Raw genomic sequence first — 13138 nt, 5'->3', positions numbered from 1 at the left:
GGTTAAGGTGGTCGCCACTACCAGCGTCAGGAAGGTTCAATTCTCGCATGGGACAGTTATTTGTGCGATCCACACATAGTTGTTTCCCATCTGGTTGTACTTAGTGTCCGTTGTTTGTATGTTTGTAAAGGTCCCCGCGATACAAGAAAAATTCTTAGTGCGGGAATAGTATTTAAAAATATTAAACAAAATCTTGTAGTTAGAATATTCAATCAAAAGTTATATCCAAGCCGCCCGAAAGGCCTTTGATGTGGCTTTAAAACTAGAACTGTAAATAGGTCTCCGAAGCAATAAGTAACTAACATTAATTAAAATAAAAGGCCACCCATCTCTAGGCTATCCGCGGTACAAGTTTAACCCTTCGCTAAGCGACCGAGGAGCACAACGGGCAATGAGTGCATTTACATTGAACTTGCAAAAGTATCGTTTGTAAGGACAGTGTAATATTGCACCTGGTAATTAAAATACACGGTCGCGTAAATTCCTGTACCGTATCGTGTAAACAGATGACTTGTATTTATTTTAGTTTAAGTATAGACACATGATCGCCTCTATGGTCGCTTGTATATTCTACTGGTGTCAACGGGGTCCTGGTTCCATTTCGAAGCCAGACAAGATGCTTCTGGTATTTTATGAAATTATATTAGACAAGTAATTTTATGATGTTATTCTTAAAAGCAATCCGGAGTTTGAAAACGTGCTCGGTATATAGGCTCGCCCTAGGTGTATTACATCCCAACTAGCACACAAGCGCTATAACAAGCTGCACAATGGCCGGTTAAAGGATTTTTATAACGCCTTAGGCTCCTTAGTAAGAAGTATAGTGGTTCTATAAGCGGCTACAGATCTCTTGTAGCGTCAAATAGGCCCATACTGTCCAGCTTATAGCTCTAAATTGGATCTACAGTGGTCGTAAATAGTAATTATAATAGTACGTAGTATAGTAGTAATACAGGAGCGCTAAAATAAGATGAAGGTGGTATAATCGCGCTACAAGAGCTTTTTCGCAGCTTCGTGGCGCTTACCAGCTGTTGTACAGAGGTGGTTAGCGCCACGAGCGTTCGAAAAAGCTCTTGCAGCGCGATTATACCACCTTTACCTTATTTTAGCGCTACTGTGTAACGATTATAAATGCTAACGCTCTAAATTAGTAATATGGTCGGTTTATTATGGTGTAAACTAAATATATTGTATTAAAATGAATCATCAGTGACAAATGAGGAGACATTTTATTTTTACGGATTGGATTATGAAAATAACAAGTAGTCTATCGCTTTTATTTCTTTGTGTACGTGATATGAAAGTGCGAGTGCCAGTTTGCTGTCAATATATATGTATATTATCGTCAATATTTTCATGCGCCCTCAAAATATTCAGTTTTAAGTGCAAAAATTATATAGATATGTGGATTTGGAAATTGTATTTTGAACATAAATAAGACTTTGAGGGTTACAGATAGTTTAATTAGGGTTATAGATAATAAAAAATGATTTTAATTATGTTAACGTTACCAGGCTATAGATTTATATGATCTTCAAAAGATCGTAATAACCTCAAAAAATATGTTTACCAAATGCTGTAATGGCGTCTCGATCAAGCACCTCTCAGAGTTGGTTACATCTGCTCTAGCGGCTTAAGCTGTACAAAGGCTCTAGTGTTTGCTGTTGTAGACCTCAAGGTTCTGCAGTTGTGGCATAGGAGTGCTTCAATATAATTGTTTTGGTCGCACACCAGCATTTTACTCGTACTTTTAGGGGTCAGTCGTTGAATATTAAAATAGTTTGAAAATCATTTTTTTTATTTATTTTATTTATTTTATTTATGTTATTTATTTTATTTATTTTATTTATTTTATTTATTTTATTTATTTTATTTATTTTATTTATTTTATTTATTTTATTTATTTTATTTATTTTATTTATTTTATTTATTTTATTTATTTTATTTATTTTATTTATTTTATTTATTTTATTTATTTTATTTATTTTATTTATTTTATTTATTTTATTTATTTTATTTATTTTATTTATTTTATTTATTTTATTTATTTTATTTATTTTATTTATTTTATTTATTTTATTTATTTTATTTATTTTATTTATTTTATTTATTTTATTTATTTTATTTATTTATTTTATTTTATTTATTTTATTTATTTTTTTTATTTTATTTATTTTTTTTATTTTATTTATTTTATTTATTTTATTTATTTTATTTATTTTATTTATTTTATTTATTTTATTTATTTTATTTATTTTATTTATTTTATTTATTTTATTTTATTTTATTTATTCTTTAAAAACAGTTGACAGACTGAACCACCACTGCACCTATGTAAATATATTATGATAATAATTTTAAGCTTTAGTATAAAGGTATATTACACGGTTATAGCGCTTTTGGTGCTTAACATAATTCTGTAATCCCCATGGCTGTAAAAATGTTTCGAATGATACCTTATACATCTATTTGCCGTACAGAAGCCATATAAATATCTGATATAACGCTCAAGGCGCTATTAAAGACCTACACAACTCTTTTATAGATGAGTAATACACTAGCCGTAAAAAAATCTGTTATAGAACCTAAGGCATTACAAAAAGCTTATTTACGCTCTTGAGCGCTATAAGCGCAACGCATAACTCCGTTTAAACTCCTTTATCTCCTAAAGTCCCCTTATACAGTTAACGGTGTTATAGAAGATTCCATTAACTCAGTTATACTTCCCTAGGCTGTCTAGCGATGCAATTACATGCTCATATATCACTATAAGTCATTAGTTTCCTACTAAACGGCTACTGTCCCGCCTAGCTGTTAAAGGGTTTTTTAAATAGCTAATATCCAACTTATAGAGAATTGTACAGCATTTGAACGACTCTTATGCAACTATCAGGCTGTATAACGACTGTATAAGCAGCTTGTGTGCTAGTTGGGATGGGACTTACATCATTAATGGTGTAACGCGGAGGTATTTCATACATCTCTACCTACACTTTTGAGTGTAACAGGCGTGTTTTTTTTAAATATTTTGTTATTTTTTTTTATTTTACTTTTTTATGTTATTTAACAAATTATAAAAGAAATCCTAACAAAATAATAAGAGTTATCACGGCGTGAGTTAATACTAATTTATCACTCCTTGTTATTAGCACCAATATGTTACAATCACACCATCACACATTTACGAATAACCATTAAAATTTAGGATCTCATTAGGATAATTTTGTTTACTCTAGCTCCTCATTTTGGTTTATCACGTATTTTATAGGAACTATCGAAGCATATGGGTACTTTTATTATGTTATCTGGGAGAGCTCTACTTTATTGTTAAGGCGTACTTAAGTTAGGACTTTTAATAATTTTAACACGCCCTTTATAAATACTGCTACTCTGAACGATAGTTACAGCTTTAAAAGTAAATAAATCTACACTGATAAGCAACTATGATATAGTAAAAATATTATTCAGCAAAATATATATTCTAGATACGCAGAAATTCTCTTCAAAATCATACCGACTTATTCCTAGAATATTTTTTTATTGTTGAGTTTGACTTTAACTCTGCGTTACGTGTACCCAGATATGGCGATGAGCTAACGTATAACAGGTCCCCTCCCAACCTTAACCTTGCGAATCACGATGAGCGCAATCAGTGTCAAGTGTCATCTGAAATAATGTGTACGGTCAACAAACGCAGCCATCAACGATGATGCGTCCAGCCAGCGGCCGGAGGAAACGTCGGCACGCGCTTAGATCAATATAGCGTGCGAGAGTACACTGGACGAGAGGTAGCGGGAGCGAACTGTAGCGCGATTCTCTACAGTCGGTACTGGCGACAATTTGACGTTTAAAATGTACTGACAAAATAGTTCCTACGGAGCCCGCTACTTAATCAGATCTTTGTGAAAAATTTCTCGATAGCTAGCCGGTTGTTGGTAGTTTATAGTGGTAGAGAATCAAAGTACTGAAAGACTAGATAGACTATAGACAAATCGTCTATTAAAAAGTCACATTTAAGTTATCGTTTCTCGTTTGCGTTTCGAAGCTTAAGTTTGTGGGCTCGAAATTCGATAGACACGTTGCTGATTGTCAGTAATAAAGAAAAATGAAATCAAATTTTCAATATTATGTAGACTGAAATTCTAGGTAAAGATCAGAATTTCAAAATGATAACAATGAAAGCTCTAACGTCGCAAACTGAAACTCTATGACACTGGTTTACTCCAACATTTTTTCTTTACACTATCTAAAACATCATTATTTCTAGTATTGGTTAACTATATCAATCAAGTCGCTATCGCGTATAACTTGGGGGCTAAACCAAAAGGCGAGCGAGTGCCCCCAATTGAGGGGTTATTAACGCACGCCGCTGCCGAGGCGCTTCTAACGATGCGATGCAACAAACAAACATGACGCCAGATCAATGCACATGCATGCACTCTCATGTGCTAGGAATTATTTGAAATTAGCTTGAATTATAAGTATGTACTACCTACCTACTACCTACTTTGAATTTTACTCTAGACTTTTAGCGAGACTTTGAAAGAAGTCATGCTTACGGTAATAAAGCTGTATAACATGAGGTTGAAGGTGATAATAACGACGGTTTATCAACCCAAGGCGTAATTTTAAAGAAGATTTTTGATTTAGAATATTCATTCTTCAGTACACAATTTCAGGTCACAGTAACACGTTTGAATTAATGGGCTTGGCTTATAATACGCAAAATATCACTTGATAAAAATCCAGAGACAAAATTAAATATAATATTAATTACAAAGCTTTAACTGTTCATGGAAATAGCATAGCGTAGCAAGAATCCATTGAACTATGAGATGGAACGTAGAGGCAAGAATTGTTTTGTTTTTAAGTGTAAATACCAACATTATTTCGGAATGTTCCCGAACACGTGGTCGGCAATGATCAACGAAAAGGAGGTCCAGCTCGGCCATTAATTAAAATACTTAATTCTACCGGCACATGCAGTGAACAATAATTAATTATAACCCGTATGGCATAATGGTAACTTTGGTTAATTGATTGTATACCATAATTTATTGGTTACATTAGAAGAATGTTTGTAATAAACGCTTAATACCCTTTTATGTGTTCCGTTATGATATTGTTTAAAAAACAATAACTTTTAATTACTCTAGGTCCTATTAGATAGAATTCCAAAAAAAACACAATTACCAGTGTAATGTTCATTTCTAGTGTTACTATACGAAAATTACTTACAGAAAATATATTTTCTACCCTAAAAATGTAGGTAGGTATTGATTTGACAAAAAAAGTCATGAAAATATTTTATATCTAGTTTTAGATTATTTTAAACTACACCAAAATTAATCACAAGCATGATAAAAGTATCGAAATATTAATTAAAAAACATTTCACTGCATTTCTTTCAACATAAAAAAAATAATGATGACTTAAAACGTCATAACCGTTTCCCGCCAAACCATAAGCTAAAAGTTCATCGACCTCTCCTGCAGACAGCTAGGCGCCAAAACATTTGACATTGAAATGATTGATCGATACATAAATCGATGATCAATCGAATAACTCGTTTTGTTACGATGCTACGGATTTATAACTGTTTATGTACTTATCTATTATGCAAGTGCACGTACAGTTTTAAGATTATGAATTTAATTCCTTTTATTAGTCACGATTTTTGTAATAATGTTATTTATTTGTTATGTTTTTTTTTTACGATGAATACTCCTGTATATATTGTAATCGATTTAGGATGTCTTTAGGCGATTATTTGTTAATATTTAAAAATATCTAGATTTTATTTTATTTATTGCTGTGTAATTAGTATCTTAAGCTCCTAAAGAAGCTTTATTTTAATTCAAATAAATATTTTTTATTTCTTATCGTACTCATACAACTTGCTTGGAGACAAGCATTTAGTTATTTTATTGAAGCTAAACCATATATTGATCTGTAACGTTTTTGGAAACTTGAATATTTATTATTTCTGTACACTGTTAGTTTTAGAATGCATTAAAAACAAAATGAAAGCTTGCACATCTCCCAAATACATATCCATGTCATTTCAATAAGGCAATACCTCCTACATACTTAAATCCTTTACGACATAGAGAACCATATTCGTTCCACCTATTAGACATCCATTAATTTATCCATATACTTGGTTTATATGACTCACACACAAAACAATAGAATTTATAACAGTATTTATTTTTATCATTCAATTATAGGCATGACTTTACTAAGAAACCGCGACACTGGCTGAAAAGAAAACCACAAATAAAAGAAGAACTTACTAATAAATTGTATTACGTAACTGGTTCAGAAACACAACACAAAAACCAACACTAACTCGATAAGAGTAACCTCATTAGGTTGCAAAATAAAAGTTTAAAAACTGTGTCGTTGAACATCAATCATGTTGATTGATCTGTGCAGGTAAACACCGCACGGGTACCGAACACACGGCACACTGCGATTGGCCTATGAATGCGTGACACTAATCTTAATTAGAACGCGTGGACTAATTAATTTAAGGTGTCCACATTCCGATATGACGAGTCGGGGTTTTGGTGTTCCTTTCAATGTTTCACAGATTTTTAAAGATATGCACCAAAAAGATGATACTTGTTTTACAAATATTTTTATTAGGTGTTTTCGAAACAACATTCTAGCAAGCTCTTTGATATTCCTGACTCTCTATTATTCCTGATTAAAAAATAAATTAGTTGCTCTAAATTCTAAACAGGTCAACTGCAGCAGCTTTAAACACAAGAAACTAGGCTGCAATTAAAATAACTTCGATATTTAAAACAAAATAAAAGTAATTTAAAACAACTCGTGCATAGACAACATTCTAATTTTATTTAAATTTCCGTTTGAATTTATTTTTCTAACAGCCAGTATCTGAGGTCTTGGGTCATATTTGGATAAGCGAAACTCGCGTCCCATCGCGGCTTCACCGAATGACGAAACTGACCCAATAGGGTACGATAACCAATTAGGTCAAGGGCATTTCTTTCAGTGATTCATTACTAGTCTACTTACTATATACGTGGATTTAAATCTAATTTACTTACTATTCATAAGTTCTTGACATATTCTTAGAATTTCGACCGAGTATCATATTCAATTGATATGGATACTGTAAACAAATGTTAGTTGCGATTGTTAATGTTGTCTAAAAGATAAGTGTGCGAACATTTATCATAAAATTCATTAATTAAAATAAAACTGAGTTGAATGGATGATAGATAAAAATATGACCGGTGACCGATTAGCGTGAAACTTGGTTAAAAAGATAATAAAGTTCGTTACTGTTTCACTACTAAGAGCGGATTATGTTTAGAAATTAGCAGATTCAACCGAAAACCTCGTTAATAGATGCAGAACCGAAAATAAAATGAATCCCAATATTCTCAAACAAGTGTTGCAACAATAGAAAGAATTCAATGGACATGCCAATCGGAACAAAATGTGAATAATGTCGAGACCCAAATACCGATACTTGTTTACATACAACGCGGTTTTAAACTAGAAGGAGAAGCTTTATCAAAGATTTATTCTTCGGAAGATTTTGAGTCTGGAATCATCTATACTAAAAATAACAAATAATCAAAACAAAAGAACACCTTATTATGCGTATCAAATACCTTTTTCTTGCAGTTTTGAAAATATAGAGCAAAAACATTGTATCAATGTACAGGGAAAAATCGTGAGAGCACAGATTATCGGCTGAGAAATAATGTAATACTAAACATACATAATATCGCGCCTTTTTCCTTACGGGGGAAGGCACAGACCAAGACAAAGACAATACAATTTTCTGGAAATGTGTTCCTTCGCGAAAAATCGTATTTTACAAGATTCTAGTCATAATCTTGTGAAATACTAGACTACAACAGCACCTTATCTTCAAGTTGAACTACGATAGTCGTATAAGACGCTCGCTACCATTATGAATTGGCCACGCGACAACAAACATTTCTTCAGCGCACTTCACTCTGACTCGAGGTATCATTACCAATGTTCCTGTCTAGTGTAATAATTACAGCGATAACACTCGCGGAATAAGATTGATCTAGTGGCGGAATAAAGTGGCAATGTCAGGGAAACAGAGTTCGTCATATTTTATATCAAATCTTGAACATTATAGAACTTGAACTGAATTCTCAAAACAGTTTTATAAAAGAAATGAATATAATCTTAGTTTCAAATTAAAACGGGAAGAGGAATGAAAAGTATGAAAGGGAAAGGGATGATCATCATCATCATTGGACTGTGTAAAACTATTGCAGATGATTTAGGTGGCGTCAGACAGAAATATTTGTTGTTTGGTTTAAAAGGCATTAAGGGATAAAGTGACCAAATATTTTACTCGAAAGAACTCATATTTATCATCAAATGACATCATAAGTTTTCACATGTCTTGAATGTACAGTGGGCTCAACCAAAATGCGACATTACCTGCTACCAATTCAAGAAAGCTGATAGCTTAAACATTAATTCAAAACTACAATATCTCTACCAATGCCTCCTTCAGCCATTTTTAATGCTTTTACATTAATTCATAGCTAACAGATCATCAGAAGTACAATAATCAGCACATTACAGCCTGGCAACAGAGGAGCGAGGCGTGAAATATTAAGTGTATACAGATTAGCGTGTAGGGCTTCACTCCACGGCGTTAGTATCGATTGTCTCACACATTCCTTGTTACAGGTTAAGCACTACCGAGATTAACGATATCCTTAGATTTTATCACAAGATATATCATTCTTAAGGATTCAGTTGAAGATATTAACTACTACTAATCACATCTTCTTCCGATAGGGGTAGGCAGAGAACAGAGTACTCCACTCAGTACGATACTAACAAACGATGCTTGTAACTTTGATTTACTAATTTGTAGATATTGAGCAAAATAATGTAGAGGCATTCTTTTACCAAGACATAAAACAGATTATGTCGTCAAGAAATTTACTTGAGGGAATCAATTATTGGGACAGCACTAAGAAAATAAGGCCTAGTCAGCATAGATGTAACTGAGTAGTAACCTGTAGCATTCAGCTAGTGTAAAATTGAATAGTCTTATTTGTAAAAAAAAAATATGATTTCAATAGTAAGTAGGTACTTCTACTACATAATATTAGTTTTGACTTTTTTTCATATCGTTTAAAATAAGATTAGGTATAAACCCTAACCTAAACTAAACTTCGTTAATCTTCATCATTCGGAAACGATTTCGAACACATTCTCACAACAATCCACTAAAATCACCACTTACAAACTGTAATTTTTGCACCTCATTTCAATGAACTATATCTACTTTACACTCTATATTCCCACAACGAATCAGCCTACTTCAGTGATGAGAGGCGCATTGATACGCCGACGAGGAAGCAACGGTGTACGTTTCAGAACCATCAAAGAACCACTTACACTCCCGCACTTGCGAATAGATAGCAACGAGAAATGCACATAAATGATCTAATTCGATGAAATGCTATTGCTTTAGATGCCTTGTGAAACTAGAATGGAATAGAAACAGAATTTCTTCAACAAATACAACATATAAATGAGTGGATAGTTCAGAAATATTAGCAAATAAAAGCAACATCTAAATCGATAAAAAAAAACACACAATTTTGTAATTTGCGAAGACCAGGTTTATGTAATTGGTTTTCGTGTAATTACAAATTTCTATTTTCAGACTTGTTGCGTATGTTCGTGTAATATAATAACAAAAATGTAACAGATAACACAAAGCCTAAGTAACTATATGACTACGGAATTCCTTAAATAAACGAATATTGTCTGCGGTTCGCTTGCAAACATTGTATTCATTGTGAATACATAATAACCGAAACCATATTTTGTCATTATACGAATTTTATTCATATGTTTTTGCAAGGATACTGTGAAAATTAATGCAAAATGAAATTTTCCTTAACAAGTTTTCATGAGTATATACATAAAGTACAAATAAGTAGTACTTGCAGTTATGCTCTGTGATTTCGTAAGCGTTTGTATTCCCTCCTTACATATTCCAATGCATTCATGCATTCATTTCGAAGCCAAATTAGGTGACTGCTATAAATATCTCAAGTCGAATAATCTCGAAGGAATCATAATACAAATACACCATTAAATCTGGCCGGCGACGATAAATACGATTCTCATAATGGAGTATTGAAAAAATAAACAAAACCAACAGAGACATGTGTTTAATTTGTGTCAAAGGAACTTGCAGCAGCTGTGCAGACAATGCTCATGAAGACACCACTCTTTGTCCAAATGTAGGTTACACTTATTAATACGTCATCAACACTTTTTGACCTTACCGATGGGTCACAGTTTTCGAAAAATTTTACTACATGATTCATCTTTATTTTAGTAGCTCTACCTAAAGCAATCACACAGTTTAAAGCGAAAGCTTCAGACAAATAAAACTAAGACCAAAACTAAACAAGATCAAAAAGGATTTCAGTTAGAAAGTTCTCGCAGTTCGCATCAAAGTGTATCGAATTGTTTATTACTTTGATCAACAGATGGAAGGATTACCGACTCAGATGCGCACCAATATAATACTCATCTACTTATATTTCAAGTGAATTATATTCCTCTTTGTGAACTGGCACAAAAGAAACAAAATATAGAAGCTCTTTTAATGAACCACAACGCTTGAGCCGCGCGGGATTCCCACCAATCCATAAGGAAAGCCGAATTCTAAGATGTACACAAAAAACATCGATCAGATCGTGAGAAAACAACATGTATCAATATGAAGACATAAATTGTCAACAAGCTGAACTCATAAATTGATGATGACATAACTTGTAAGTACAAAACTTGTAACATTTATCGCTGGCGACAACATCGTTCAGACTGACAGATAAGTGCTAGTTGTAATTCATAACGACGGGCTGTAAAAGCGCCAACACAATAGGGAATTAGCCGCTAAATGTAGGGCCAATGCCGACCGGTCCCAGGGCCCTACATATGTACGCGTTATGCAAATGATTACAGTTGAAACGCCTTCGGGCTGCGGGATTAGAATTCACATGTAAATGTGATTCCAGCGCACCTGAGACAAGCTCTGACATCATGTGGCGGGAGATTAATTCAAATGTATCCTAATGATTAGATTTAGGACGACATTAGCAAAATGACTTCAAAGAATATCCAGCAGTTAAATATTGGCAGTTTCCCAGTTATTATTGATGTTGCGTTCTATTTGACATCAATAACTTTTAAGTGCTGCAGCATAAACATTATTTAATTTCGTCCAAACAATTTGAGTAAGTAATGAAATTATGCATCTAATCTTTGGTTAAGATAACTAAGGTTGGGCTCCAAAACTAGGTTCCTTAACTGTTTCAAGCAACAATGATTTTAAGGGTACAATTTGCACACAGCTTCAAAGCCGCCTAGACCAGGCTTTTAAGCTGTGATTAAAGTTTTACGGTCATGTTAATCTCTGTCGCAGCTCACATAGACTCTGACTTAACAATGGCTTAACTGAATAAAACATTAACGTACAGAGAAGAGGGGTTAAGATTACCGCCGAAAAAATACTTTGAATTATTAGACATTCGTCCGACAATATTTTAGCGAGACAAAACAAATCTGGTGCAATGTTATCAAAGGCAGTACTTTGAACAGAACAGGAGCGGTTAGATATAAGTATGACAATTAAATGGAGAGCAATATTCCCACACAAGTGAATTTAGCGACGGACGTGATACGGTCCGGCACGATTGCGCAAATCGGCTAGCCTTCGTGCGGTTCCTACTCTGATAAGGGACTCATCGCTGACCAACGTTTAACCCTGGCCCTATTAACTGAGGATGTAGGCATCATGCCATATGTCACATCACAATTATGTTGTAACGAAAGCGATCATAAATCACTTAAAAGTTCAAGAGATGGCCGGGCATTCTTTTATCAAAGCGCAAATGAGAAGCTCATAGTTAAACAGTAAGTATTTAAGTTACATCAAATTAGATGACATCAGAAAATTATTGCAATCAAAGCTTAATTTAAAACCTCTTACAATTAACATAATGTCTTGCTCACTTAACTTAAAACATAAAACCTGAATAAAAGTACATGTTATACGGATATGTATAAACAGATATAAATTGTAGAATATTTTTTAATACACATTACGTAATACAATACCAATCTCTAGCTCTATTCAAGAGACAATAGGCGGCAAACACCCAGGATCCGTCCGTAACAAAATTAAATCAACATTATCCTGATGGAATTATTATCACAAATTACCATGCCACTGGATTCCTCGATGGAGGGTCACCAGAATACAGTTCGTGGTGTGCAAGAGCAGTGTTCGTTTGTAGATGATGATACGACCGGATGGATGATAAACGCGCCCGGACCCCCGCGCCGACCGAAAGGGAGTACCGTCTCGCTCCGCGGCGCGCTCCCTACTGACAACTAAAATTGCGAGCTTTATCATCGGCCCATACAGGCGCACGCGCACGTTTGCCCAACCACTTAGATCTATGGTGCTTCCGTTACGCTATTAGTTGTCTTTACCAAAATGTTTGATGCTATACTTGCAACTATTATCATTCGTGTGCTTGATTGCTTCACAATCGATAATTAAACTTGAAATGCTGTACTCGGAGCCGTTTAGTACGCCAACACACGCATGTATAGACGAAGTTGTTGAGTCATGATAACGAAGTGATAAAGCTGTCAATCGCAGCTACTTTAAATAACTATTGATTACTTAATAACAATACAATATCATTAACGATTAATGCTATATTTTTTATAACTTGTGACAAAAATATGGACGTTACCTAAAAAGATAATGAACACATACCTAGGTCAGTTGTGAATATATGCCAAACTTGATGATAATAATATGTTTTAAATGAGAAGCTAAGATTTAATTAAATGAGCAAGCTAATGTGGACAAAAATTTTAACTTATATGCAGTGTTATAACTCGGAATTAAGATTATTAAAATTTCCATTTTTCAGCGAAAACGCTAAAAATAACGATTAAAATCACATTTGGCTCACAAACAAAACACAACAATTACGTATTCAATCTTAATTCTAAAGTTTTAGAGACTTAGAAAATTGATCAAAGACATTAGGATATA

At 33.5% G+C, this 13138-nt stretch overlaps 1 protein-coding gene across 2 annotated transcripts in view; it reads right to left on the bottom strand.

Moving 5' to 3' along the window:
• Positions 1 to 12460, bottom strand: part of LOC142978778 (fibrillin-1-like) — a 49767-nt gene extending 37307 nt beyond the window's left edge. For both annotated transcript variants that reach the window (XM_076123341.1, XM_076123342.1), the window contains exon 1: positions 12289 to 12460. In XM_076123341.1, coding sequence (XP_075979456.1) covers positions 12289 to 12291 — 3 coding nt within the window. In that variant the 5' untranslated portion in view covers positions 12292 to 12460. The remainder of the gene's footprint in view (positions 1 to 12288) is intronic.
• Between the last annotated feature and the right edge of the window lie 678 nt (positions 12461 to 13138).

The sequence above is a fragment of the Anticarsia gemmatalis genome, chromosome 15, assembly GCF_050436995.1.
Source record: "Anticarsia gemmatalis isolate Benzon Research Colony breed Stoneville strain chromosome 15, ilAntGemm2 primary, whole genome shotgun sequence".
NCBI classification, from domain to species: Eukaryota; Metazoa; Arthropoda; class Insecta; order Lepidoptera; family Erebidae; genus Anticarsia; species Anticarsia gemmatalis.
This window is presented reverse-complemented; position numbering and strand designations above follow the sequence as displayed.